This window comes from Podarcis muralis, chromosome 5 (genome assembly GCF_964188315.1).
Source record: "Podarcis muralis chromosome 5, rPodMur119.hap1.1, whole genome shotgun sequence".
NCBI classification, from domain to species: Eukaryota; Metazoa; Chordata; class Lepidosauria; order Squamata; family Lacertidae; genus Podarcis; species Podarcis muralis.
In genome coordinates this window covers 89,210,320-89,238,177 of record NC_135659.1, presented here as the reverse complement: position 1 = coordinate 89,238,177, position 27,858 = coordinate 89,210,320, and the positions used below count along the sequence as shown (strand labels likewise).

At 46.6% G+C, this 27,858-nt stretch overlaps 2 protein-coding genes across 3 annotated transcripts; one reads left to right on the top strand and one right to left on the bottom strand.

The window, feature by feature from the left end:
• Positions 1-2,464: 2,464 nt before the first annotated feature.
• PPP1R3D (protein phosphatase 1 regulatory subunit 3D) lies at positions 2,465-9,576 on the bottom strand. The gene has a single exon (XM_077929336.1). The coding sequence runs from the start codon at positions 9,574-9,576 to the stop codon at positions 8,596-8,598; it is 981 nt and encodes a 326-aa protein (XP_077785462.1). The 3' UTR covers positions 2,465-8,595.
• Positions 9,577-12,484: 2,908 nt separating this feature from the next.
• On the top strand, positions 12,485-24,819 carry FAM217B (family with sequence similarity 217 member B). 2 transcript variants are annotated; one of them, XM_028735364.2, is made up of 4 exons: positions 12,485-13,836; positions 17,894-18,005; positions 18,121-18,206; positions 22,044-24,819. In XM_028735364.2, the coding sequence occupies exons 1-4, from the start codon at positions 13,811-13,813 to the stop codon at positions 23,221-23,223; spliced, it is 1,404 nt and encodes a 467-aa protein (XP_028591197.2). In that variant the 5' UTR covers positions 12,485-13,810; the 3' UTR covers positions 23,224-24,819. The 2 variants fall into 2 exon arrangements, with proteins under 2 accessions (XP_028591197.2, XP_028591196.2); XM_028735363.2 differs by having other exon boundaries at positions 12,485-13,841.
• Positions 24,820-27,858: the final 3,039 nt, after the last annotated feature.

Genomic DNA, 27,858 nt, shown 5'->3' with positions numbered 1-27,858 from the left:
AGGCCCAGGCTGGCCCAATCGCCTTCTAAATCTGGCCCACAGACAGTCCGGGAATCAGCACGTTTTTACATGGGTAGAATGTGTCCTTTTATTTAAAATGCATCTCTGGGTTATTTGTGGGGCATAGGAATTCGTTCATTTTTTTCTCCAAAATATAGTCCGGCCCCCCACAAGGTCTGAGGGACAGTGGACCGGCCCCCTGCTGAAAAAGTTTACTGACCCCTGTAATTGACTAAAATGGTGCACCCAGTTTACCATGCCGATTTAAAAAACTTTAATTCAAGAAGTTTTTTTTAAAAAACACACCTCAAGGTGGCATACATGGTTCTCTCATTTTATTTGCGCAACAACCCCGTGAGGTTGCATATCCCTGCATTGCAGGGGGTTGGACTAGATGATCCTTAAGGGTCCCTTCCAACTCTCTGATTCCAAGTCCAACAACACAAGAAGAGCTCTGCTGGAGCAGACCAAAAGCCTATATAGCCCAGCATATTGTTCCCACAGTGGCTAGCCAAATCTGACTAGTTATCTAGTATGGTAATGCCACCCAAAGCAAACAAAAAACAAAAAAAAGTTCTATTTCCCTTGTGGGGGAAGGGAAGGCATTGCCACAGCAGCACTTCTTCTTTTTCCCATGCTGCACTGGTGGTTTCACTGCTAGCCAGTTCCACAAAGGAAGACGGTTAGCATTGGTCTGGTTACCTCAGCAACAGCGTCCTGTAAACACTTTTGCGTGCCCAAACATGGCTAGAAATCCAGAGCTTTTCTCATTGGGTGCAAAAACATTTGCAGATTTTGGACACACACCCCTCCTCATGTTAGTTTAGGATTAACAGGATGTCTTCAACCACTTCAGGGACTCTATGATTTCAGCCTGTGGCATAGACAAGATAGGCACCCGGCACACTGATGTGCTACATAACTCATTATTCTTTTCCCATTCTACAGATGGGCTGCTTCGATTTAAATATAGCCGTGCTCCAAGTGGCTGCTTGAAAAGATGAACTTCATGCAATAACTTTGCCATGCTGCAGTTTGCAGGAAATGGTGGCCCGCCGGTCAGTTTAATCCGGCCCCTGCAGCAGTTTATTTCTTGGGGTAAAATCCTAAAAAAACACAACCTCAATAACTTCAATCCTAAAAAAAGCTCACAACTTTAACCCTAAAGAAAGCTCAACAACTTTAATGCTAAGAAAAGCTCAACAGCTTCGGGGTAAAATCCTAAAAAAAACTCAACAACTTCTTCAATCCTAAAAAAAAGGTTAACAACTTTGGTTGGCCCTCACAGACCCTCACTTCATCAAATCTGGCCCTCTTTGAAAAACGTTTGGACACCACTGCTGTAAGATAACAACAGAACAAGCGGGTGGGCAGCCCAGGCAGATGAGCAGCCCAGGTGAGGCACAGAGGAACAGGCAGCTCCCCAGGTACCCTCAGGTATTTGCTGGTGAGCTGTCTGTTCCTCTGTGGCTCACCTGGGCAATGACTGAATGAGCTTTAAGGAGAGGCCGAGGTTGTAGTTGGTTGACCTGAAAGGAAAGGGACAAGGGGAAAGGGTTGGGGAAAGGGAAAGGGAAGAGCAGGGGCTGGTGAGGGGTCAAGGGAGGGGGCAGGGTTTGGCAGGGCTGGCGCACAAAACCACCAGCAGCAATGACCCCTAGTTGTGGATTTTCAAATTTTATACCTCAGAATTCACCCGTGACTGTCCTGCGTTAAGGCATTCTGCATTTCCGATCTATGAAAGCAATAATGAGCATGTATGCCAAGTGATCATGGCCACTGGTCCCATCATCTCCTGGCAAATAGAAGGGGAAGAAATGGAGGCAGTAAGAGATTTTACTTTCTTGGGCTCCATGATCACTGCAGATGGTGACAGCAGCCACGAAATTAAAAGACGCCTGCTTCTTGGGAGAAGGGCAATGACAGGCCTAGATGGCATCTTGAGAAGTAGAGACGTCACCTTGCCAACAAAGGTCCGTATAGTTAAAGCCATGGTTTTCCCAGTTGTGATGTATGGAAGTGAGAGCTGGACCATAAAGAAGGCTGATCGCCGAAAAATTGATGCTTTTGAATTATGGTGCTGGAGAAGACTCTTGAGAGTCCCATGGACTGCAAGAAGATCAAACGCGTCCATTCTTAAGGAAATCAGCCTTGAGTGCTCACTGGAAGGACAGAAGCTGAGGCTCCAGTACTTTAGCCACCTCATGAGAAGAGAAGACTCCCTGGAAAAGACCCTGATGTTGGGAAAGATGGAGGGCACAAGGAGAAGGGGGCGACAGAGGACGAGATGGTTGGATAGTGTTTTCGAGGTTACCAGCATGAGTTTGACCAAACTGCGGGAGGTAGTGGAGGACAGAGGTGCCTGGCGTGCTCTGGTCCATGGGGTCACGAAGAGTCGGACACGACTAAACGACTAAACAACAACAACAACAACAACAATGCCAAGTGAAAGCAACACAAAGAATTACATGCCACTCTGAAAAATGCATTTAATCGAATACAAGCATGTTTTGCAAAAGTGGTTAAACGTAACACATGATATGTAATAGCCATGAAAGAATACTAGAAGATTTTCTTTAAAAAAGATAGTTGACTTAGTGCATTTAAGTTTAAACCTGCAATTAATTTTATTCTTGTACAGTATTATAGGTATTAACAATTCTCAAGTTACTTATATCCAGATTTAGTCATAGTTAGAGTAGATCCACTGAAAGGGTCTATTTTAAGTATGATCTAGTCTGGATCCGATCCAACAATAATTTTTGTATATATCATTCCCAAAACCGAATCCCAAACATGTTGTGTGCTAAAAGTCATTCAGTTGCTGAACAAATATTGTAAATACAGCATCTTTTTTTAAAGTGCTTTTAAACATGACAAATCATCGATGAAACACGAATCTTAACATGGGTAGAGAAGACAATGCAAGTCCAATATATTGACTGCCCTGAGAACTGTATGCAAAAGATGACAAAAGTGCCTTTGCTTTGCACGATGGAAATAAAAGCTGCAAGGCCCATTCATGCAGAATTCAGATTTGATGTCTCAAGTTTTCAGATGGGGCGAATGCAGCAGATTTGGAAACTGGGGAGGAGAAGCATTTTAGCAGAAGGGAAAGGGGGAGCGTGGTGCTCTGGCACCCACAAAAGATGGAAACGGTGACTAATGTGTGGATATCACAGTAACACTTCAACAAAAGCTATTTTGCGCATCTAATGAAAATGATCGCTCGCCATCCCTATCCACATGGTCTGTAATGTTACACTGAAGGCTTAATGAGAATGATTTACTGATTTGTACTTCTCCAGAGGCATTGGCAGTATAGGAACTGATAGTATGACTTGCATATTAGAGGCCTTAATTATGGGACTTTGCATGAGCAAATTCTTCTCCCTGCAGACTTAAGCCAGATTTCTCGTGTCACTCTCCCCTTAGCCAGCGCAAAATACCTGACCTAACCTTTAAACAGAATCTTGGCTTAGCATATTCTGGCAGTGTTAATGCAGTCCGAAGCCTCCACTAACACTAGGGTGACATATGCCACCATTTGGCAGAGGTTCAGCCCCTAACAGAGGCAGTTAGCAGAGCGTACATTGCGATGGGTTTTTTAGCACTGCTTTAGATGCCTGTTTCTCAGAGAATATTTGTCTTCCGTGCTTTTCCTTGATGCACCTTTGCTGCCCTATATAAAATAAAATAGAGCTCAGCATGTATCAGGAAAATTAATTTGTGAAAATGGCAGTGGCCACCCAAACAGAAGACATTTGCACAAACCACCTTGTTCTTTTTCTTTCCAGGCTGTTGGTGCAATTCAGTGGTATACTAGCAAATTCAGGTGGCACAATAAGAAGTGATCTGGCACTTTTGCACAACAAACCCAATCCCCTCCCCCAAATCAGATATTTTGCAGTAAGGAAAGCAATGCCCTGAGAAGTATGGGATAACAATTGCTTGTCACAGTGTCATATAACCCCCCCCCCCAAAAAAAAAACCAACCCCAAGACAGAATGCTCCGGAAACAGCCAATGTTATACAACCTCCCCATTAAATTTGTGTAAATAAATTGTGATGAATGTTCAATAGATGCTGTGTTGCAACTGATGTAACATATGCAAGTACATTTCTGAGCCGTTTACAGCACGATCCTATACATGTCAACTCAGAAGCATGTCCCGTTGAGTAATGGGACTTACTCTCAGGTAAGTGTGCCTAGGATTGCAACTTTATAATCAAGTAGTTCAGTAAAGTTTTTGCTCTTGCTTTCACCATTTACAGATCACAGTGGGGAGAAAAATGCAATGTCTCCCCCATATTCTGTAAGCCCTAGAAGTTGTGCTACTCAGTTAACTCTTTCATCCTAACCAGGTAGAAGAAATTATTCCCTAAGAAAGAAACCACACAGAAATCATGCACAAACTTCTAGAGGCTCCTAATGAAGAAATGCAAATTTTACTATGCAAAATTTATATTTTGCATAGTAAAAATCACCCTGAGGTGACTTTTCCTCCCTTTTGTATGGCATGCAAACACACCATTTCACAATGAACCCTGGCATTTAGGAGTTTCCAAAGACATCTTTGTAAAGGTCTGCAAGACCATGTGAGCTTCGTTGGCATAGGGAAACCAAACTGTGGTCCCCCGGCTTCTTAATTTTCCCCAGGGTCTCTGTCAGGCACCAATCTTTATTTTTAAAGTACATAAGTGCAATTTTGTTGAGAGCTGTTAACTGAAAGGACTGCACCCAGAAGCAATGTACTCCTTTTTGAGTACCAAGTGCTGGAGACAACAACAGAGGATGATAACTATGACCTTGTGCCATGCTTATGAGTTTTAGCTCCCAGAGGCATTAGGCTGAAGGGAACAAAACTCTGGACTACATGATACAGGAATGTAAACCGTATGTTCTTATTTACAGCACCAGCCCTGGTTTACTCCTTTGGTCCTGGACAGCCCTTCTGATGCTCTGATAACAAGGGGAGTAAAACAAAAAAGGCTGCAAGGACACCGAACTTCCCCAAACACAGCATAGCGTTGCACGGAATGGCACAAGGATTGGTGTTGTGGTCATGCAGTCCCACAGTAAGCAATCATCCAGCCAACAGTCACAGTGCAGTGTGCAGTTCCCTGCTAAGGTGACAACCCTCTTTCAACAGTTTGGATAGGCAAGTGTGCTTTTAAAAATACCCAACAGCCAACACTTAAAGCAGAATACCTTTTGCAATCACAATACCATATGGACATCTTATTCTAATTTTTGCACACTTGGGGTGTACTGGTGAAACCTGCAACAAAATATGTTCCACTGTGGATTGCTCCAGGTCAGGACACCAGCCAGCCAGGTCCTCTTCTATGATATGATCTATTCCATTCCGTTCTGCTTCACCCCACACTTTGATTTGTTTTTGTTTTAAAAACCAACTATTGGTCAGCATTTTACGCTCACAGAGGATGCTCAGTTGTCAGTGGTCTGTGCTTCCCCTCCCACTGTCGGTTTTTTCCATCAAGATTTTAGTACTTCTATAAACCTCAGGCTTCCCCCAAGTTTCTTCTCTACAGGGATGATGTTCACATCAGGACCCATACATGGTGAGTTTGCTGAACTTCTACTGAACTCAACAGGGGAACTCCATTAGATTTGGTTAAAATTTCCACAACTTCCTTAAGGTAAAGGGGTAAAGGGACCCCTGACCATTAGTTCCAGTCGTGACCGACTCTTGGGTTGCGGCGCTCATCTCGCTTTATTGGCTGAGGGAGCCGGCGTACAGCTTCCGGGTCATGTGGCCAGCATGACTAAGCCACTTCTGGCGAACCAGAGCAGCGCACGGAAACACCGTCTACCTTCCCGCCGGAGCGGTACCTATTTATCTACTTTCACTTTGACATGCTTTCGAACTCAACAGGGAAATTCCATTAGATTTGGTTAAAATCTCCACAACCTACTTACTTAATAAACAAGACAAACGAACGTGCTTGTTGGCTTAGTCACCAATAAGGAATAGATTTTCCACTACTCCACGCTCCTTTAATGCCAGCCAGACCCTTCAAAGGAGCTCCGATATCTGAAAGATGGCCCCTTGAGAAAACCTCCCGCACGGAAGCAAATGTACAGCTGAGATGAGTTTCTACTCTGGGTCTCTGGGATCTCTTCCAGCCTCCATGAGGCACAGGTTATGCATGCCTGGAATGCACTGCCATATAGCTGCCCTCAGGTTTCCCAAGGCCCAGGCCCATTCCAAAATACAGGAAACTTGAAACCAAGGACCTTCATCATGTAGGAACAAAGTGAACATGCTCCAAAACTCAGTGCAGAGCCCATTTTTCATGCAGAAGGTCCCAGCTAGGACAATGACTGCCCAAAACCCTGGAGAGCCCGAGCCAGTCAGTGTAAACACTGCTAAATAAATGACCAAGTGGCCAATTCAGAATCAAGAGAGTTGGAAGGGACCATAATGATCATCGAGTCCAGGGTTTCCCAAACTTGGGTCTCCAGCTTTTTTCGGACTACACTTCCCATCATCCCTGACCACTGGTCCCGCTAGCTAGAGATGATGGGAGTTGTAGTCCAAAAGCAGCCGAAGACCCAAGTTTGGGAAACCCCTGATCTAGTCCAACCCCCTGCAATGTAAGAATATACAGCTGCCCCTTACGGGGGATCAAACCTGCAACCTTGGCATTATCAGCGCCATGATCTAACCGACTGAGCTATCCATGTTGCTATAATGCTGCTTCGCATACAGCTACAACAATACAAGGCAAAATAGGGGAGTGAGGTTTTGGTTTCCCTAGATATCATTTGTACTGATACTCAGTGCTCAGGTGTGGCCTAGTTAATATTAGATATTTGATTTATGACATGTTCCAGTGTTGGGGCTCATATGTTCATGCCACACCTCCAGCTGAGGGCTACGTTTAGTCCTACCATGCACAGAAGTGCAGATCTATCTGAATCATCATCATTAGCATTGTCAGTAATGGCAAGCTTCTCGAAGTTGCTCGCTATTAACAGCGCATATAGGTGCCTAAACCTATGGCAGGGCCAGAAATCACCCTAACACACACGTATATAAACTTCGGCAGAAACATGGCACATGAACATGAGATTCCATCCTCAATCATACTGGAAACGCATACAGAAGTTCTCTCTCAGCACCTTTCCAAAGGAACCCATGGGACTGAACACCATTCACACAGCTTTCCCTTAAAGAAGCCTAGTATTTGTAGTTTCTCCTTCACAGAGCTACAGTTCCCTGCACCCTTAACAAGCTACGGTTCCCAGGATTCCTTGGAGGAAGACACGTGCTTTATATGTATGTACAACCCAACAGAGTTCTGCCCCCAAATGTTAGGTTTCCCACTACCACAAATGGGCAGCATTTGAGGCACTGGGATGGACTGAGACCTTAGCATGGCAGCAGACTGCAGAATCTTCCTGTGCCCCCCATGCTTATTGATCCAGATCAACCACCCCTCTGACCATTTTTCTTGGGGGGAGGGTGGGGGAATAATCCTGCATTCAAGGGCGAAACACCATGGCTTGTTTGGAATTTGAACCCAAGGCCTCTTGCAACCTAAGCACATACATATATCCTGAATCGAAACATTCCTAATATTCAACTGCGGTTTATCAACAACTGCGATGTCATCATCCGTGTTTTATCTAAGCGTTTTAGAGAATGTTTTACTTTTGTAAAGTTCAGCATTATTTCTCTTTTACAAATATTGGCTGTCTTAAGCTGTATAGATGAACCGCATTCCTATATCTTATATTCCAGCAATACTGCATGATAAGGATTTGATCAGCATGCCATCATCCTCAGATGTATGCATATTACAAAAGTGCAAAACTGTTCTGCGAAATAAAGCAAGCAAGGAAAGAAGCAGTTCTGCATAAGCTCTTGTTCCTTCCTACAAATATGTCCCGACTTTAAAATAGAGGAATTTTCCAGCAACACCAAAACCGCAGTTTGTCTTTCTTTCACAACAAGTGATCCTCTTCCAAATAATCCTTTTTAGGAACTCAAAATGCCTAACACAGGGACACTGTCAGGTGTGCGTTACAAAATACAATGTAAAAATATATTTCTATTTAAACATCAGTTGTATTTATTAACATCCCTTTTGCAGCCAAGACCCTGCAGTGTCTTGGACCAGTGCAGACATTTTTTGCTGTAAAGCAGAAGAGCATTACTTACAAAACAAAAAAGTGCAAAAGTGCATTGACTGAAGTGCAATACGATAGCCAGTGTCAAAAAGTGAAAAAATAATAATTTGTATGATTGAAAATACCCTAATATATATTTCGTAGTCTGCTGCAAGAGTGGATTCAAAGCAGTAAAAGAAATTGGCTTGGCTCTCCTGACAGCGTCTTCTCCGCAGTGATTTACACATTTGGTTACAACTCAGTGTAGGCTATAGCCCTTTATCCTTTTAACTCTTTTCTATAAATAGCTTTTGTGCCGATCAGTCGTTACTCTTTTATTTCGAAGGATCTGTGCCGTTCCGAAGGGTTTCTTTGGTGCCTCTGGAAGGAGAGAAATGCCAAAGGAGGACAGGGCCAGAGAACTGCAAATAGCTCTTTCCATCTCCTCGCTTTACTTAGATGAAGTGAATCCAGCTCTCTTCGCATTCCCTGGGCATCTTGAGTTCGTGACTCCGACAGGTGAGGGCGAAGTTCTTCCCTCGGTTGTTATCCCAGTACTCCTGCCCGTTTACTCGGTACAGCACTGCAAACTCAACCACTGAGCTCAGCTGGAGGAGGAACGGCGCCACGGGGAGGAAGAAAGTGAAGACATCCGCCTGGGCCTGCCCTTCCTTCCCAGGAACACTGCTGTGCCACTGGGCAATGACTTCGTGCTGACCCCTCCAATGGTTGAAGGTGTATCTCACAGCCACCTGCTTCTCAAAGGCCAGGTTGACCACTTGGACGGTGCCGTTCAGACCCAGATCTGAGCTGGTCACCCGCTCCAGGCACACCAGCTGCCGCTGCAGGCGGCTGTGGAAGTCCTCGCAGTCCGCAGGCTGCTGGAAGTCAGGCACCAGACACTGCATGGTGAACTCCAGCTCCAGCCTGCTGCAGCAAAGGTCGGAATTGATGGACAGCCTGGAGAGAACGTGCAGAGGGATGGAGGGATCTTCCCCCACCTGGAAGACTTTCACCTCGGCCAGATCCAGGCCCAGAGCGTCGGCAAAGCGGACTTTGTTCCGGCGGGTGCTGCACCCCGGGACGCGGCACGGAGCCATCATACTCCTCCTCCTCTCCGGAGAGCTGGGCAAGGACCTGGCCCGCCGGCGCATGATGGGCCTAAGGTGCGGGTCGCAGCTTGCCACCGCGGCGCTCTGAGGATGCTTCTGCTGTTTCTCCTCGGAGATGGAGACACTCGGGAGACTGGTGGTGCTGCCGCCATGCTGGTACCGCCTCCTCTCTGTGTTCCGGGCCTCTTCTTCTCGCAGCATGTTCTGGTAGAGGTCAGAGAGGTAGCTGGGAGTCCTCCGCGGGGCCCTTGGCGCCATGTGCTCGGGGGGCCGGGCGGCTTGAGCAGGCAGTGACCCTCCTGCCGACAGCTTCTGCCGAGACATGGAGAAGACTCCAGGCAGAGAGACACACTGATCGGCAGTGGTTGCTTTTTAAGGAGCAATTAGCGGCTTCTGGGGAGGTGGCACTTAGTGATAGGAAGCCTTCAGACGCTGAAGGACCCAGGGCAATGATGCTGAGTGACAGGCGTCTCGAGGCTGTCGCACAGGCTGCAGGGCGAGTCGAGGCTGTCGCACTGAATGCTGGAGGCCTGGGTGCTGTCGCAAACGCTGGGCACCGACTGGAGGCTGTCTCTCTGGACGCTGGACGTGTCGAGGCTGTCGCAGAGGCTGAAGACAGGCCGGAGGCTGCTGCGGTAGAGGTTGAGAGAGTCGAGGCTGTCACCCTGGTTGAGGCTGTCTTGCAGGAAGCTGAAAGATGCCAAACTGTCTGGGTAGCCGGACAGGGAATCGAGGCTGTCGCTCTGGATACTGGAGGAACCCAGAGCGCTCCCTGGGCTGGAAGGGGCTTGGAGGCTGTTGGGCTTCAGGGAAAGGGAGTCGAGGCTGTCGGACAAGCTGGAGGGAGTCTGCAGGCCGCCTCCTCCAGCGATGGGAGCTTGGAGGCTGTCGGCTGGGATGGCGTTGCTGCTGGAAGATGGATGGGGGCTCCGGCTGGAGGCGGAGTCCGCGTTTGGCGACTCTGGACCCCACATCCAATTGCGCGCTGGCTGTCCCCGGCCCCGCGCGCCCCTGGCGTGGATTGCACGGGGGTCGGCAGGTTTTCGCTCCGTACCAGGCAGGCGCGCACGGCCAGCGAGCTGCTCTCCAAGCGACGCAGGCAGGCAGGCAGTTGCTAGCGGATCTAGTCGCTCTCTGCGGCCGCCCAGCTGATTCCGACGTAAAAAAGGGGGAAAGAGAGAGATGTGGACGCTTTGCAACCGGGGTGAAGCGGGAGCACGCCCTCTGTGACGCCAGGGCCCGCCCGGACATTGCAATTGGCAGCTGCCGCGGCCACGCCGCTTGTCCGGGCGCCCGCCCCGCGGCTCCGCTGGGAATCGGCCCGCGGCTGCGCGCGAGCAGCGAGGGAAGCCGGCGGTGCCCTTCCTCCTGCCCTTACTCCCTGGGAGGCGGGGAGGGAATGGGAGTCAAAAATGCAAGAAAGCAAAAGCAGCCCGGGGAATAGTGGGGTGAAGCATGCACCGCACAGAGAGGAAGCGTAAAGGGGAAAAACAAGGTGGAGCAAAGGAGGGAAAATAGCTGGTGAGGTACATTTTGCAAAACAAAAATTGCACTGGCTGGCAAACGGAACACGAGCCTGGGGTCGTGAGATCAGGATGCACGGCAGCAAGGCGTTTTGGACTACCACTCCCATCAAGCCCCAGCAAGCACCCGCGAGAGTAATCCTTCCTTTCTCACGCATGAGAACGTGGAGGTCTTGGGTGGAGCCAGTGGCAACGAAATGCGGAGACGAGGGTCCTGTGGAGGTGGACGTGCGTGTCTCTCTGCTGGGGCGCGAATGCCAAGAAAACTGAAAGGGAAACTCCATCGCCGCCACCTCCGCCTTGTGCTTTGAGTAGGTGCGGATGGGAGCTTCTCGGCATTTGCATGCACTACAACCCCCTTCATCCCTGGCCTTGGCCGTGGCTGATGATGGGAATTGGAGTCGAAGGGCCATCGCAGGGCCGCACGTGCCCCATCCTCGGACTGGACTCCTATGCGCTATTTAGCTCAACGGACTTATTTACCAGGAAACATCCTCCGGAATGCACCGTCGGTCAGCTAACTCCTAAAACCTCCTACTTGTGTTGCCTACTCTCCCTGGTTTACCTTTGACATTGTAGCATCAGTGGCTATTATTATTATTATTTCGTTTCTTAAAAGCAATCGCTCGGTTCCTAACAAGAAAACCAACCCGCCCCTTCTTGTTTAGGTTCGCTGCTGCCACCAAGTGGATATCTTTATTTTTCCCTCTACTAAAAAGCCTTTTAACCTTCTTGGTTTTATTTGGCCCAACATACCCTTAATAATAAGGGACGCGGGTGGCGCTGTGGGTTAAAACACAGAGCCTAGGACTTGCTGAAGGTAAACAGCGTTTCCGTGCGCTGCTCTGGTTCGCCAGAAGCGGCTTAGTCATGCTGGCCACATGACCTGGAAGCTGTCTGCGGACAAGCGCCGGCTCCCTCGGCCAATAAAGCGAGATGAGTGCTGCAACCCCAGAGTCTGTCACGACTGGACCTAATGGTCAGGGGTCCCTTTACCTTTACCTTACCCCTAATAATGGTTAAGAGTCGCCTGGCACTTTGGCATGGAGCAAGTTTTTCCAAAACAAAATATGTTCTTTCTTAATCTTTCAGTCAGACAACGAGGGTGGAACTGACATTACAGTCAGCCGACCAGATGCTAAGTGTGGGTGGGTATATTCAAGGCCGTTCCCGCCCATCGCTAAAAGGCCCATATTTAAACCAGACTTGGGACTACATCCTGTAGAGTTGGGGAGGACCCCAAGGGTCAAATCCAGTCCAACCTCCTGCAATGCAGGAATCTCAGATAATGCATCCATGACAGATGGCCACCCAAGCTCTGCTTAGAAACCTCTGAGGAAGCTTGTCCTTCACTCAAAGGAATGGACACCCTGCCCTTGGAGGAGAAAGGAAGCATAAAAATGCAATGAACAATTACAGAATTTGGACTGGAGCAATGCATCAGAAGGTCGGTGGTTCGAATCCCCGCAACGGAGTGATCTCCCATTGCTCGGTCCCTGCTCCTGCCAACCTAGCAGTTCGAAAGCACATCAAAGTGCAAGTAGATAAATAGGTACCACTCCAGTGGGAAGGTAAACAGCGTTTCTGTGCGCTGCTCTGGTTCGCCAGAAGCAGCTTTGTCATGCTGGCCACATGACCCGGAAGCTGTACGCCGGCTCCCTGAGCCAATAAAGCGAGATGAGCGCCGCAACCACAGAGTCACCCACGACTGGACCTAATGGTCAGGGGTCCCTTTTCCCTTTACCTAAAAGGTCTCAAAAGAGCCTGAAAGGTTTTGAGCTCTCCATAACTCTTAGGGTATGTTCACATTAGTACCTTAAAATGCAGTGGTGCCGTTTCTCCATTGGCACACTGCTGTTCACATGGAGACGGGTGTATCTTCACCCCTTGGGGGGGGGGTGTTCCCTGCTCCTGCAACACCGACACACCCACCCAACTCATTCTCCTGAAGCTTTACCAACAATTTACAGGTAGGCTCCAGGATGAGAAGGAAGTGGTTTTATTTTGGTTCACAAGCAGAAACCAGGGATGTGGCTGCCTTGATGCCATCACGCTTTCGGAGACCTGCGGGTATAGGGTGGTATACAAATTTAATACATTAATAATAATAATAATAATAATAATAATAGAGACATCTGAAGGCAGCCCTGTTTAGGGAAGCTTTTAATGTTTGATGGATTACTGTATTTAAATATTTTGTTGGAAGCCTCCCAGAATGGCTGGGGAAGTCCAGCCAGATGGGCGGGGTATAAATATTATTATTATTATTATTATTATTATTTGCCTTTCCAAAACCGTTTTCTCCCCTCTTCCCTTGGGATGGGGCTCTCCAGGTCTCAGACCCTTTCCCACCTCATCTCCTTCCGGACTATCGCAAAAGAATAATAAATCAAGGATAGGATTTTTGCATCCCTCCAGTCATTGATGGTCTCTTCCCTCCGCACAGGGAAGTCCCTCCGGGAGACCACAATGCCTTGCGACTTCAATGGCCCACCTAACCAGCAATGGGTTTTTTTGGGGGGGGGGGCGGAAATGCTTTGCTTCCATATCCCGGCGGTGGACGGCTTTGCAAAGATCTGCAGACGCGGCTAGATAAATAATGCAGCTGCCTCTTGTGCAAAGTCCGGGCTGGTGTGTGTGTGCGCGCGCGCGCGCCGCGGACTCTGATACCACCGGGGAGAGAAGGCTGATTAAATCTCACTGATATGATAAGGGAAGTCACGTGGAGAGACAGACGGAGAGAGCGCCTGGGAGGAATGCATGGGGTTTGTTTACTGCAGCAACCGGAGGCTGCGAAGTGGAGAGAGAGAGAGAGAGAGACCCCGCGTCCCTTCGCTTCCTTCCTCTGCCTTGGGCGCACCAAAGGATGCTGGAGAGAGGATCTGATTCTGCAAGGTGTAGGATCGCGCATCAGCCGATGTAAAAGCAACCGCAACGACAACCCCAAAGCAGCCATTCGCCTATAATGGGACCGGGCATCCGAGAGTATCCCTTTCCGCTGCGCGCAGGGAGCCTGCAAAACGAAGCTCCGGCCCATGAGATCCTCGAAGGAAAAGGAATGGTAACGTAAGGATCTCTCTCCCCTTTTCTCGTTCTGGAAACAGTCGGCTCTGCGCATGCAAACGCGTCGCTTTTTAATGAAATGATGCATATGCAGAAGGGCGGCTGGTTGATGAAGTTCAGGGAAAGAGCGAGGCTAGAATGCATCTTCCCCGCCCGCCCCCACAACGTTTTTAAATTTATTGTTCCACGTCTATGCAAATAGCTGTTACAAGTTTGTTTACCTACTGTCGCAAACCAATACTGTGGCAAAAAACTCAAATATGGCCCCTTTTCTTTATGTAAAATATGTCATGGATATAAGCCGGTATCAAGATGAACTGATCGATATATAAGACATACACTGCATTATGCGCTTATAGTTCAGAATAAATGTGATATCATTCTGACATCGCACTTGAATGTGCGTATGTTGTTATTTAGGTACCATGCTTGTTTTGGAACAGGGATATAGATAGCTAAGTCTGCAATCGAATATACCTGGGAGTAAGTTTCATGTAGTATAATGGGGCTTACTTCTGAGTAGACACATACCGGATTGTGTGTGAATGTGTTTTTTGAGGGGGTGGGTGAACCCCCTGGTTTATAAATCAGGTAAGACACTATCACACCTTGTTAGCTTTCAAATACTCAGGTGCCCGTTGGTGCTGTTTCACCCCAGGTTGTTTTCAATCCACCAGCGTTGTGAACTTTTGTTGGTGTGACGGTTTTTGTTCCATGGCTTCTTTTCAGAGTGGGGGAGGGTATATATACTGACCTAAATCTTGCTGCCATTTTCTGTGTGCGTAGCTGCTCTAAATTCAGCCTGCGACCACAAACTGCATGAGAACGGCGAGCCGACGTTTATTTCAAGTAGCAAACTGCAATATAGGGTTCAAGACTCAAAAGGGCTAGCAAAGTTAAAGAATATAAGTAGGGAAGAGCAGCTGTGCTGGATCAGACCAAGGGTCTAATCCAGTCCAACAGTGGCTGAGTAGATGCCTCCAGGAGGTCTACAAGGATGTGAAGGGAACAGCCCTCTCGGATTGATTGTTCCCCCCAGTATACTGCATGTGAACATGGAGTATACTTAACTGCATGGAGTATACTTCATGTTAAGTATACTGCACTTAACTTCGCAGATAGTCACTGATAGCCATATCCTTTGTGAATTTCTCTTATCTCATATTAAAGCCACTTCTAAGCTAGTGACCATCAAAATGTCTTTGGGCAGAGAATTCCGTAATTGAATTTTGCACCCTGTGACATCACTGTTTAGTATCCTGTCGTTAAATTGCACGTTAATGCAAATTGTAATTAGCAGAGATACCATTTACCCGGGATGCGGGTGGCGCTGTGGGTTAAAGCCTCAGCGCCTAGGACTTGCCTATCGAAAGGTCGGTGGTTCGAATCCCCACGGCGGGGTGCGCTCCCGGCGTTCGGTCCCAGCGCCTGCCAACCTAGCAGTTCGAAAGCACCTTCAGGTGCAAGTAGATAAATAGGGACCACTTATCAGCGGGAAGGTAAACGGTGTTCCGTGTGCGGCTCTGGCTCGCCAGATGCAGCTTGTCACGCTGGCCACGTGACCCAGAAGTGTCTCCGGACAGCGCTGGCTCCCGGCCTATAGAGTGAGATGAGCGCACAACCCTAGAGTCTGGCAAGACTGGCCCGTACGGGCAGGGGTACCTTTACCTTTACCATTTACCCAGGTTTTTGTTTTGTTTTGGTGATGGGAACGCGGAGCACCTATTTCTGATTGTTGTACAAATATCCTCACATCCCACAAGAGATAGCGAAGTGTATGGCACATGATAGTTATTCACTGCCTCGGTAGCTAGTAGTGTTATTGGAACACTAGCATTTGCTTCCTTGTGGATTAGATTAGTTGGTTAGAGTGCTGATAATGCCAAGGTTGCAGGTTTGATCCCCATAAGGGATAACTGCATATATTCCTGCATTGCAAGATGTTCCTCAGGGTCCCTTCCAACTCTATATCATCATAAAAAATGGTAAAGGGACCCCTGATCATTAGGTCCAGTCATGGCCGACTCTGGGGTTGCGGCGCTCATCTCGCTTTATTGGCCGAGAGAGCCGGCGTACAGCTTCCGGGTCATGTGGCCAGCATGACTAAGCCGCTTCTGGAGAACCAGAGCAGCGCACGGAAACGCGGTTTACCTTCCCGCTGGAGCGGTACCTATTTATCTACTTGCACTGGCGTGCTTTCGAACTGCTAGGTTGGCAGGAGATATCATCATAAACATCTCCTGTAAAATCTCTTCTCTTCCTTGTCTCTTAACACAGGCAGCATCGAATGGCGGAGGAAGTACTTAACACATGTGAACACAATAAGGGATCTGTATTTCCACTGGCTGTCTAAACACCATCACCTTTCCCCCCATATTTATATGCTGGCAACCTAGTCCAGTGAGCCAAGAGAAGCAAAAAGGATAGGTCGTCCCTAGATTTACAGCAATTGCCAGAGACCGCATATGGGGGTGGCACATTGTCACAAGCCAGAGAGAGGCCTGTGGGTAGTTGCTGGATCAAGGAAGCCCATCTGGTTATCAGAAATATGGATGATTGCCCTCCATTTGCTTGGTTTCTTGCCTAAACATTAGCAGGCTCCCAGAATGGCTGGCAAGGTTGCAGCACAGAGAGAGCCGAGGAAGTAGGAACAGGAGGCAACACAGTTCCTGACCAGAATGCAGAAACCAGAGAGCTGAACCACAGACCATTCAGGTCCTTCCTAAGACTTCTGAGGTTCTAACCCAGAGATGGCACCTGTATTTTCAGTGTTCCAAACCAGCGAGACAGAAGGCAGGCGCTCCTTTTAGACCCAGGCAGTGGAGGAACAGCTAAGAGCTGTGGGAAAGTTGTAGAAGGATAACTCTTGACCAGGCTTCCTCAGCCTCGGCCCTCCAGATGTTTTTGGCCTACAACTCCCATGATCCCTAGCTAGCAAGACCAGTGGTCAGGGATGATGGGAATTGTAGTCTCAAAACATCTGGAGGGCCGAGGTTGAAGAAGCCTGCTCTTGACTGAGTCCTCATTTGGTGCCTTGGAGAAGTTAAAATCAGGAATGGGGAAGCTGTGGCCCTTCAGATTTTGTTGAATTCCAACTCCCATCAGCCCCAGTGGGGATAACCTGTGGTCAGAGATTATGGGAGTTGTAGTTTAACAGCATCTGGAGTGGACCACGTTTTAGTTAAAGGCATAGGTAGCATCTGAGAGTATGGGCCCAGGAACTTTATAAATCATACCAGATACAACATAACACAGGTGATTCTTTTTTTTAAAAAAAAATTGATTGTAAGGTAGATGCCAGTGTCTGCCAACCTGGAAAACCTAAGTTCTATCTCTCTAAAATGTGACAATAATTATCTTTTCTTCTAATCTAAAAAAGTATTTCATTTTTAAAAAATTGCTGTTAGAAATCACAAGTTTAGAAGTCTTTGCCATTCTTCTATGGGTAAAGGTAAAGGGACCCCTGACCATTAGGTCCAGTCGTGGCCAACTCTGGGGTTGTGGCGCTCATCTCGCTTTACTGGCTGAGGGAGCCGGCGTACAGCTTCCGGGTCATGTGGCCAGCATGACTAAGCCACTTCTGGCGAACCAGAGCAGCACACGGAAACGCTGTTTACCTTCCCGCTGGAGTGGTACCTATTTATCTACTTGCACTTTGATGTGCTTTCGAACTGCTAGGTTGGCAAGAGCAGGGACCGAGCAATGGGAGCTCACCCTGTTGTGGGGATTCAAACCGCCGACCTTCTGATCGGCAAGTCCTAGGCTCTGTGGTTTAACCCACAGCGCCACCCGTGTCCCTCTTCTATGGGTAATGTCCTATAAATGCCTATGCCCAAAACACACACTTAAGTAAAACAGATGCAGTAATGGATTTCAACTAATGGAAATGGCAAATTTAAAATTTCATAGGAGTAATCACACAGGAATAACAACTGCAGGAGAATTAGAAGAGATTTCTATAATGGGTTAGAAATGTCTGCAAACAGAAAAAAATATTCTGTTTTTTTTTTTTAATAAAGCCCTTTGAAAATAGTCCTCTTTTTCATCATTATTAGTTCCAGTGGAGGAAAGAGCCATCCAAGTGCCAAGGAAATCAAGAAATCGCCACCACATATAAGATCTTCTCCCAGCAGACTTGGCAAAAATATTTCAGCCGCTACTGAAAAGGTAAAGTTTCTTACGCTTCATGGTAGCATTTTTTATTTATTTTTATTTTTTTGGCAGACATATTCTGTGGTTTTCCTACTGGAGTTTTAACTATACATTACTCGATTTTTCTTAGACTTCTTGTCATGCAACAGAACACAAGCAGACAACTCTTCACTACAAAGAAAAAAATCAACTTTTTGAAAATCTCCAACAAAACAGGTAAGGTTCTCTTGGCAGTGTACCGGTATATATGTGGTATACAAGCCCATTGCATGCACGAATGAAGACTGCGTAGGTAGAAACACAACCGTTGGCATGGTCAAGTTTTGAAAAGTTCTGGGAATAGGACATGAATGTTTATTCCAAACTACTGACTGGTTGAGCAATATGCTTGAGCTGGTGATTTTTGTTCACCTTTGGCCACTTATGGATAATCAATGCTGGGAGCTTGATGTGCGGATGAACTTGTGTTAGATAAAAACAACTGTAAGTGGCGTTGGGTTGGTGGGTTGGTTTGCAGGGAAGGGCAGAGGAACTGAAGCATGGAATGTTGGGGAAGAAGTTATCAAAGAACAGAAAATCTGGACCACATTTGTATGTGTAATACAAGCTTTGAGCTTGGGGAAGAGCGCCACAATCAGGGTGGATTTGATTTAGATCAAATCAATTTAAATTACAATTTAAATCACTAGTCAGTAAGACTTGATTTAAATCATTTTTTTTTTACAGAAAGATTCATTCTTGCTGGTATAATCTTAATATTTGCAGCCAGATGAAGGTTTCATATTTGGAATAATACATTTTCAGAGTAGTTTTTAAAGTTATATAAAAAATTACTGATTTGGTTATACTATTAGAAATACAAAGACAGGTAATTATGAAATTATTGTCAACTTTTCTGCTGTACTTTATTGGAAGGAGAAAAATAATCATTAGCTTAATAACAATTTAAACAATTTATTTAACTAAAACAATAACATTATAGCATATGTATCCATGTTTGTTAACTGATGTGGTTAAATGATTTAAAAAACAAACAAAACTTAGACTGTGTTTCAGCAAACATGAAAAACGTAAAACAAATCCTTATTTCCTGATGAATAGCCTTTGGACTATAATGTAACTTAAATAGAAAACTATCTTTAGAAATATTTTTCCTCCAAAAGCATTTTATTTTAAAAATCCGATTTAAATTTTAAAAAATCTGATTTAAATCGATAAAATCCATTTTTTTTTAATTTAAAAAACCATTGATTTTTATCCACCCTGACCACAATACACAGCAGCTGTGGGCTAGATCCATATTTGAAAAGGCAATCATGCCACCTTTATTTTTCCTGTTTATCTTAAATCTTGCATTTTATTTCATCACATGGTCAAAAGTTGCCAGGTGCAGGTTTTCTTCTTATTCAATGTTTATGCTAACTAGACAAGTTCCTGAAACAGGAAGTTTTTTTGGAACACATCCAGACAATGCACATGTTCACAATTGCAAACATGCAGCTTAGCTGAAACGTATTGAATGGCGTTGATTTTAGCATGGGCTTTGCCCAGAATGAATAAGAAGTGTTCATCGGTTTCCTTCACATCTGCTTTTCCTTCTTTAATATAATTGCCAGCATTTAACTTTAGATCCAAATTAACATGCATTAGCCATACTATTTATAAAAAGATGTAAATCATTAGAAATATTGTTTAATATGCTGCAGTCTGGTTAAACTCAGCTGAACAGAAAGATGTTGCAGAGGCATAGCTGGGGGGGCGGGGGGAGAACAGTGGGTGCCACTCACCCAGGGGGCGGCACTTACCATGGGGCCTGCAGGTGCCCGAGCCACACGCCTCTCCTGGAAGTGACTCAGTGGCTTGGGCACCTGCAGGCTCCATGCTGCCCGAAATAGCAGCATGTGCTGTCCCGGGAGCCCAAGCGCCTAGCTACGCCACTGAGATGTTGAGCTGTGTGTGTTCCAAACAGATTAGAAGCAGTTTTCTTGAGTAAGTTAAAGTTTAAGTTAAGTAAGTTAAAGTTAAAGTAAGTAACAGAAGTAAACAGAAGTTGAGTAAATCCGCTCCACTTCCCAGTGGGGAGGAGTTGCGGTGGACCACGTGGTCACCCCCTCCCCACCGGGGGCGGGGCCAGCCAATCTGCTGGCTGGCGGGGGGAGCGCGTGGCCGGGGCCGTTTAAACTGAGGAACGAGCCAGAGGACTGGTGTGGGGGAGGGGAGGTGTGGCCATCCCCTGCCCCTCCATGCTTAAGGGTATTCCATTAAAGGAATCCGGGGGTGTTGATCTTGTCTGAAGCCCGGTTGGGGGCTAGGGCCTTGACACGACCCCGATGGGAACACCAGGGGGAGCTTGAGTTGGTTTGCATTGACAGGGCTCCCCCACTGGTGGTTTACCCTTACCGGACTTCCTGCACACCGGGCAGGAGTCAGATATAGTCGGGTCCAATCAATGCCTAAGCCAATACCACTCACATTCTGTAATTTAATTTAATAAAGTTGTGGCCAAATTTGCCCAGTAACATAAACCTAATATCCGCGTCTCTGTGTGAGTTATTTCCCAACGAGGGGTGGCTGCGGGGTCTCGGCACGCAAGTTAAACAGAAAAAGCTGCAAGTCCATGCACACTTCCTTGGGCATAAGTTCCATGTAACTCAGTGGGACTTACTATTGCGTCAACATGCTTAGGATCATACCGTTAGGTTGTTGCTGTTGTTGTTGTCGTCGTTGTCATCCATCTGTCTTGAGAGACAATGGAGTGTGTCTGCAGGGGTGAAGTCAAACCGCTGTGTTATCAGCCCCAAGGTGACCTCCCCGGGGCACAAGCCTAGGGCGTGCGTATTGAGGTCCTGGGCTGCCCAGAAGATAAAACCCTCCTCTCTGCCTCACCAATGTGGTCCAAAGGAAGGCAGAGCAATATGTTTGACAATATGTTCTGTCCAAGATTGTGATGGACTTCAACTCCATTCAGCCCTAGCCAATGAATGATAAATGGCCATGGATTATGGGAGTTGTGGGCCAACATATGGAGGGCCATATGTTTCCCATCCCTGTTTTACAGGTAAGTAGGCCAGTTGAGGCAAGGGACAGTTTTTCAACCATACGAGCTGTGCAGATGAGGGAATTTCAGTAAGTCCTACTTCAGGATTCCTGCATTGCAGTGGGGTGGACCAGATGACTCACAGGGTCCCTTCCAACTCTACAATTCTATGATCTGAAGGGCATCACTCTGGCTCCATGCTAAACCCACTTACCAGGGAATTGAATGAGGCTTACTTCTGAGTATCGGATTGCCTTGTAAATTTAAGATTTTTGCAGATGATTTCTTATCAGATGTAGGAAGAGTGCAGAATACTCAGTGCCTGGACTGGTATCACTTTATCAGGGTGAGCCTTTAATATCCTGCCTTTATGAAAACATTTATGAGATTTTGCTTCCCCTGCTGCTTCAGATGGCAGATATACCAGAGTGTTCATTTTTGGTATACGTGTCCAAAATTCAAAGGAAGTATCTCCTGTCTCCTTTCATGCTTTCTACTGTATAAAGCTCCCACATCAGGTTTTCATACTGCTCTATCGGGGTTTACAGATATTCAAGCAGTTTTCTACCTCAATGTGGGTAAATAGGCTGTCTAAACAGTAGTGCTGTTTACATTGGCAACCGAGCGGGAAATAGAAGCAATCTTTTACAAACCATTCCAATGCCTTTTAATAAAGACCACCCAATACAAAATGCCATTAAGATGCTTGATAAGAGGTATGGAGAACCTGTGACTCTCCAGATGTGGCTGAACTACAAATCATACCCATACCCATCATCCCTTATTGTTAGCTATGATGGCTGGTAGTGATGGGAAGAACATCTGGAGGGTTGCAGCTTCCCTGTTATAAAACATTTTTATAACTAGCTCGTTCATATCACCGTTTTTATGTCTTTGTACATTTTGTCTTTTCTCCTTTTGTGCTTGGTTTGCAATCATACGTTTGTGGCAATGACTTGCCTTACTTTTTAAAAAACAAAAAAGACTGACTAAATATTATTTCTTTTCCTGCCTAGGACGACAGATGTTTGCACTTCTTCATACAAAGCACCAAGGTTAAAAAAGGAACCTCTGGTCAGAAAGTATTACGAGGCTGGATGGAGCAAAATCCCTTCTGTGTTTAAGGATGCTTCCTGGAGTGATTCCAGTGGCGCAGAAGATGGGCTGACTCAGAGTTTTTGTTGCAAGCAAAAAGGCAATTTAGAGAGCAACTCTGGAGGGCATTCAGCTGAAGCAGACCCCTACGGCCCTGGATATCAAAGCGTCTCTGCTGACGCGATGTTTCTTGACTTCGAATCCATGCGGATTATGAAAGACGATTCTGATCAGGACAGCGCCAGTGACCTTTCCGACTCGGAGAGAATCCCCATTCCCCCTTCGCCTTGCACCCCGCCGGAGCTCAACCTGCGAGCGGAAGAGATTGACCCCCTGTGCTTCGAACACCTCTTTGACACAAAATTCAAGCAGCCCGATTACTATTACCCGGACTTCCTGCCTCCCCCTTTCAACACGTGGGACTTGAAAGGGCTGGTGGCATTTGTCCACACGGAATGCAAATCAGAAACTCGGCCAGAGCCGTCGGGGACGCTTGAGAAGTACGTCGAACGGCTTTTGGAGCTGGAATGGCTGCAGATGCAGACGATACAGGCTGAGAAATGGAAGGCGGCCAAGACCAGGCCTCAGACTGCTCCCGGTGCCCTCCGGACCTTAAAAAGCCCTGGCAAAAACAAACCGTTGCACAGTCCTTTTCCGCAGAAACAACTGACTGTCCACGAAGGTTTTCCAAGAGTCCTCTCCGGCCAGCAGGGTCACAGAAGAGAGTTGCATGGCGAAGGACCCAGCCAGGTTGTTCCCCATGATGGTCAGTTGAAAACAGTTGAAGCGACGTGTGGCTTCTCAGCTCGCCCCAGGCGGCCTTGTGAAGCCAAAAAGCGGCCTACTGCCAAGCAGCCGTTGGTCAGTAAGCATCCTTCTGAGAGTAGCTCTATGATCCAGGGAGCTGGTAACATCCGGCCACCCAAGCAACCCTCTTCCTTCCATGGTTCAGCTGTCCCTCTCAAGGGGCTGCCAGCCCACGCCTGCCCAAATCCCAAAAAGAATGGGAATGCTGGTAATTACGTTCCTGCCAAAAAAGTTTCAGCGGATAAGAAGCTAAAGGCAAATGGCACGAAGCAAACGCCATGTAAATTTAAATAACGCTGCAGTAGCAGAGTTTGCTGTTCTTGTTGCTTGTGGGGCTTGGCAATCCTTTCTGTGTGGCAAAGAGCTGGAATAGCAGTTCAAGTGCTGTGGAGAAGGAAGAAATATGCTCCTCCCTGATTCCCTTGCCATGCATTGTGATTGGACTTGGTGTCAGAGGTCTGGTTCACCCCTCCCCAGTCAACACAATCTAGGAAGCTAAGTGCCCCGTCCCTTGTGGTGACTCCCACTGCAGGGGTCAGTGGGGAAAGGGTCTTGCTTTTCAGGGTACACCCATAAAAACCTGCTCAAAGCCCACCCCATCTTGTTCCTACACTGATTTGAAATATCTGGTTCTGAAGTGGCCAGGCAGTAACCCTTTTCCTTCCTGTTGAGCTAAGTTTTCTCAGTGTTTTTTTACAAGAAAATGCTGTTGTGAGGTGGGAGGACCTTGGTGTTTTCCCAAGGTTACTTCAAAGTGTGCTGTCATGCGGTGAAATAGTGATATGCTCGTAAGGAAACAACAACAGCACCAGCAATTTATTATTCTTATGCTGCCCATCTGACTGGGTTTCCCTAGCCACTCTGGGTGGCTTCCAACAAATTATAAAACATCAGATATTAAAAACCACACATGCTTGTTTCCAAATAAGCTTGCCATTGCCATAATTACATCTCGGTTTTGCCACACAGGGACGCATTTATAAGCACCAATACATGCAGAAAACTCACGGGAATTTCTCCCCTGTTTAAAATGATACTGCAGACTTGCTTAATTGGAGAAACAGAGATTTATTTGCTTTCATCAGGGAAGCTTCAAATAGAATGGGAACGCATCGTTTTGGGGACAGTCGTATGAGAAGAACCTTGGGGGTGATGAATATGTACCATGACTGTCAGGCCACAGCTGAGTGGTAGAGCATCTACTTTGCATGCAGAAGGTCCCTCGTTCAATCCACAGCATCTCCAGGCAGGGCTGGGAGACTCCTGCCGGAAGCCCTGGAGAGCCACTGCCAGTCAGAGTAGACAATACTGAACTAGATGGACCAATGACCCAACTCTAGATGAGGCATCTTCATATGTTCCTACAATAGAGCCACGGGGGAAGTTGCACGGCAGGGTGAAGAGAAGGCGCCATTGAAGATTCGTCAGCTGATCAGACTGAGGGGGCCTGAATGAAAGGAATACAGACAGGTCTGTGGGAGACCTAGCTAAATAGACCCTGTTCAAACAGGATAAGAGTTTACACGGTAAGGGTAGATCATAAGCCAGATAGTGAATCTGGAACACACTATCCAAGTATCCCAAAGATGCTGGGGTAGAATTTCCCTGGACTAGGAACACACAGCAAGGTGGATGGCAGGGCCTTCTCCTAATGACAAAAGCATGTGTTGCCATATGCACTAGAGCTTTATTGTGAAGTTGACACTGATTTAGTAGTTTGTGGAGGAAGTCTGGCTTCCTCATAGGAATATTCATGGCTAGATTGCTCAAGCCACACATTCCAAGAGTTCATCATCTTTGATCTTATACCAGCAGAAAGTATTTTCACTACAGCAAAGGGTTTTCTGTTGGTCTTCAGTCGAAGGGTTGGTTATTTTCGAATGCAGAAAGTTTGAAGAAAACAAATTATTTATTTCATTTGTCTTTGAAGGATTTGCTCCTGCGTAATCCTGGAACAAGCAAACGAGAACCCGATCAAGCCTTTTGCCGTGTTTAGCAGCTAGTTTGCAGTTCCTGCCATTGTGTTTGTGGCAGTGTTTTCCTTCCAAAGTCTTTGTCGGCTTAAAACTGAGCCAGCAAGCTTTATCTATGCAAAGTCAAAACATCTCTGAGCTCCATAATTTTCCTCAGCCTCGGTGATGGCTGACCATTTCCCACTCTGGGTTGGGAGCTGAAAATGTTAGGATTCTAAGGGTCCTTCTAGCAAAGCTAAGTGTATACTTGGAAGTGAAAGATCCTGATGATTTTGCACATAATTTGAATAAGGATCAGCATAGCTGATGTTTGACATAGCAGCAGCAGCTTCATGCACAAAAGCATTACAGTCACAAGAGAAGCCCAATCCTTTGATGCTCTGGGTCGTATAAAACTAAACTGCTTAGTCTGTGAAAGGATTTCGGCTTGTACAACATAATTCATCCCTTCTCCCACCATGCACCAAATTTGTAGGCAGGAGCTGACCTGTACTTCCAATGTGGCACAAAGACTGTATGATCACATCTTCAGGTCTGAGCAAGACTTCATAGTAAGCATGCAGCTGCTGCTACAAATGATCGTCAAGCATCAGGTTCTCTCCCTCCATAATATGTAGTAGAACTTAACTCAAATTGTGATGTCATGATGTTCTGCATTTTGTTGCCAAGTTCCATTGACAGCTGAAGGCATGGAATAGGAGAGGAGAAAGGCAGCAAAGTGTGACGTGTAAGTTCTGCGACAGGTTATGCAGAACTAGTAATGGAGGCGCCACTAAGATTTTTGGAAACAGCCCTCCACTTATCCCGGTGCTTAGTTTGGTCCTCAGCGCATTCATTGACTCGTATTTCTAGTCCTGTCTTTGCTTGGTATACCCCAAAGCACCCAAAATATCATTTAATCTCCTTGAAACAGGTAAAGCTTATCATAGAATCATAGAATCATAGAGTTGGAAGAGACCACAAGGGCCATCGAGTCCAACCCCCTGCCAAGCAGGAAACACCATCAGAGCACTCCTGACATATGGTTGTCAAGCCTCTGCTTAAAGACCTCCAAAGAAGGAGACTCCACCACACTCCTTGGCAGCAAATTCCACTGTCGAACAGCTCTTACTGTCAGGAAGTTCTTCCTAATGTTTAGGTGGAATCTTCTTTCTTGTAGTTTGGATCCATTGCTCCGTGTCCGCTTCTCTGGAGCAGCAGAAAACAGCCTTTCTCCCTCCTCTATGTGACATCCTTTTATATATTTGAACATGGCTATCATATCACCCCTTAACCTCCTCTTCTCCAGGCTAAACATGCCCAGCTCCCTTAGCCGTTCCTCATAAGGCATCATTTCCAGGCCTTTGACCATTTTGGTTGCCCTCCTCTGGACACGTTCCAGTTTGTCAGTGTCCTTCTTGAACTGTGGTGCCCAGAACTGGACACAGTACTCCAGGTGAGGTGTGACCAGAGCAGAATACAGTGGCACTATTACTTCCCTTGATCTTGATGCTATACTCCTATTGATGAGGCCCAGAATTGCATTGGCTTTTTTAGCTGCCGCGTCACACTGTTGGCTCATGTCAAGTTTGTGGTCAACCAAGACTCCTAGATCCTTTTCACATGTACTGCTCTCAAGCCAGGTGTCACCCATCTTGTATTTGTGCCTCTCATTTTTTTTGCCCAAGTGCAATACTTTACATTTCTCCCTGTTAAAATTCATCTTGTTTGTTTTGGCCCAGTTCTCTAATCTGTCAAGGTCGTTTTGAAGTGTGATCCTGTCCTCTGGGGTGTTAGCCACCCCTCCCAGTTTGGTGTCATCTGCAAATTTGATCAGGATGCCCTTGAGTCCATCATCCAAGTCGTTGATAAAGATGTTGAATAAGACCGGGCCCAGGACAGAACCCTGTGGCACCCCACTAGTCACTCTTCTCCAGGATGAAGAGGAACCATTGATGAGCACCCTTTGGGTTCGGTCAGTCAGCCAGTTACAAATCCACTGAGTGGTAGCATAGTCAAGACCGCATTTTACCAGCTTCTTTACAAGAATATCATGGGGCACCTTGTCAAATGCCTTGCTGAAATCAAGGTAGACTACATCCACTGCGTTCCCTTCATCTACCAGGCTTGTAATTCTGTCAAAAAACGAGATCAGGTTAGTCTGACATGACTTATTTTTCAGAAATCCATGCTGACTATTGGTGATCACAGCATTCCTTTCTAGGTGCTCACAGACTGTTTGCTTAATGATCTGCTCCAGAATCTTCCCTGGTATTGATGTCAGACTGACTGGGCGGTAATTATTTGGGTCCTCTCTTTCCCCCCTTTTGAAAATAGGGACAACATTTGCCCTCCTCCAGTCTGCCGGGACTTCGCCTGTTCTCCAGGAATTCTCAAAGATGACTGCCAGTGGTTCTGAAATCACATCTGCCAGTTCTTTTAATACTCTTGGATGCAGTTCATCTGGCCCTGGAGACTTGAATACATCTAGACTAGCCAAGTATTCTTGTACTATCTCCTTAGTTATTCTGGGCTGTGTTTCCTCTGCTGAATCATTTGCTCCAAATTCTTCAGGTCGGGCATTGTTTTCTTTATCGGAGAAGACTGAGGCAAAGAAGGCATTGAGGAGTTCAGCCCTTTCTGTGTCCCCTGTTTGCATTTCACCATCTTCTCCTCTGAGTGACCCCACGGTTTCTTTGTTCTTCCTTTTGCTACGAACATACCCATAAAAGCCTTTTTTGTTGCTTTTAACCTCTCTAGCAAGCCTGAGTTCATTTTGTGCTTTAGCTTTTCTGACTTTGTGTCTACACGTGCTGGCTATTTGTTTGAATTCCTCTTTGGTGGTTTCCCCCCTTTTCCATTTTTTGTACACATCCTTTTTTAATCTTAACTCAGTTAAAAGTTCTTTAGATAGCCACCCTGGCTTCTTTAGGCACCTTCCATGTTTCCGTCTCATTGGTATTGCCTGAAGTTGTGC

Coding starts and splice junctions, on each gene's coding strand:
- PPP1R3D (XM_077929336.1), bottom strand. CDS start 9,576: ATGTCTCGGCAGAAGCTGTCGGCAGGAGGGTCACTGCCTGCTCAAGCC.
- FAM217B (XM_028735363.2), top strand. CDS start 13,741: ATGGGACCGGGCATCCGAGAGTATCCCTTTCCGCTGCGCGCAGGGAGC. Junction 18,006..18,120: donor TTTCAGCCGCTACTGAAAAG/GTAAAGTTTCTT, acceptor GATTTTTCTTAG/ACTTCTTGTCATGCAACAGA. Junction 18,207..22,043: donor GAAAATCTCCAACAAAACAG/GTAAGGTTCTCT, acceptor TTTCCTGCCTAG/GACGACAGATGTTTGCACTT.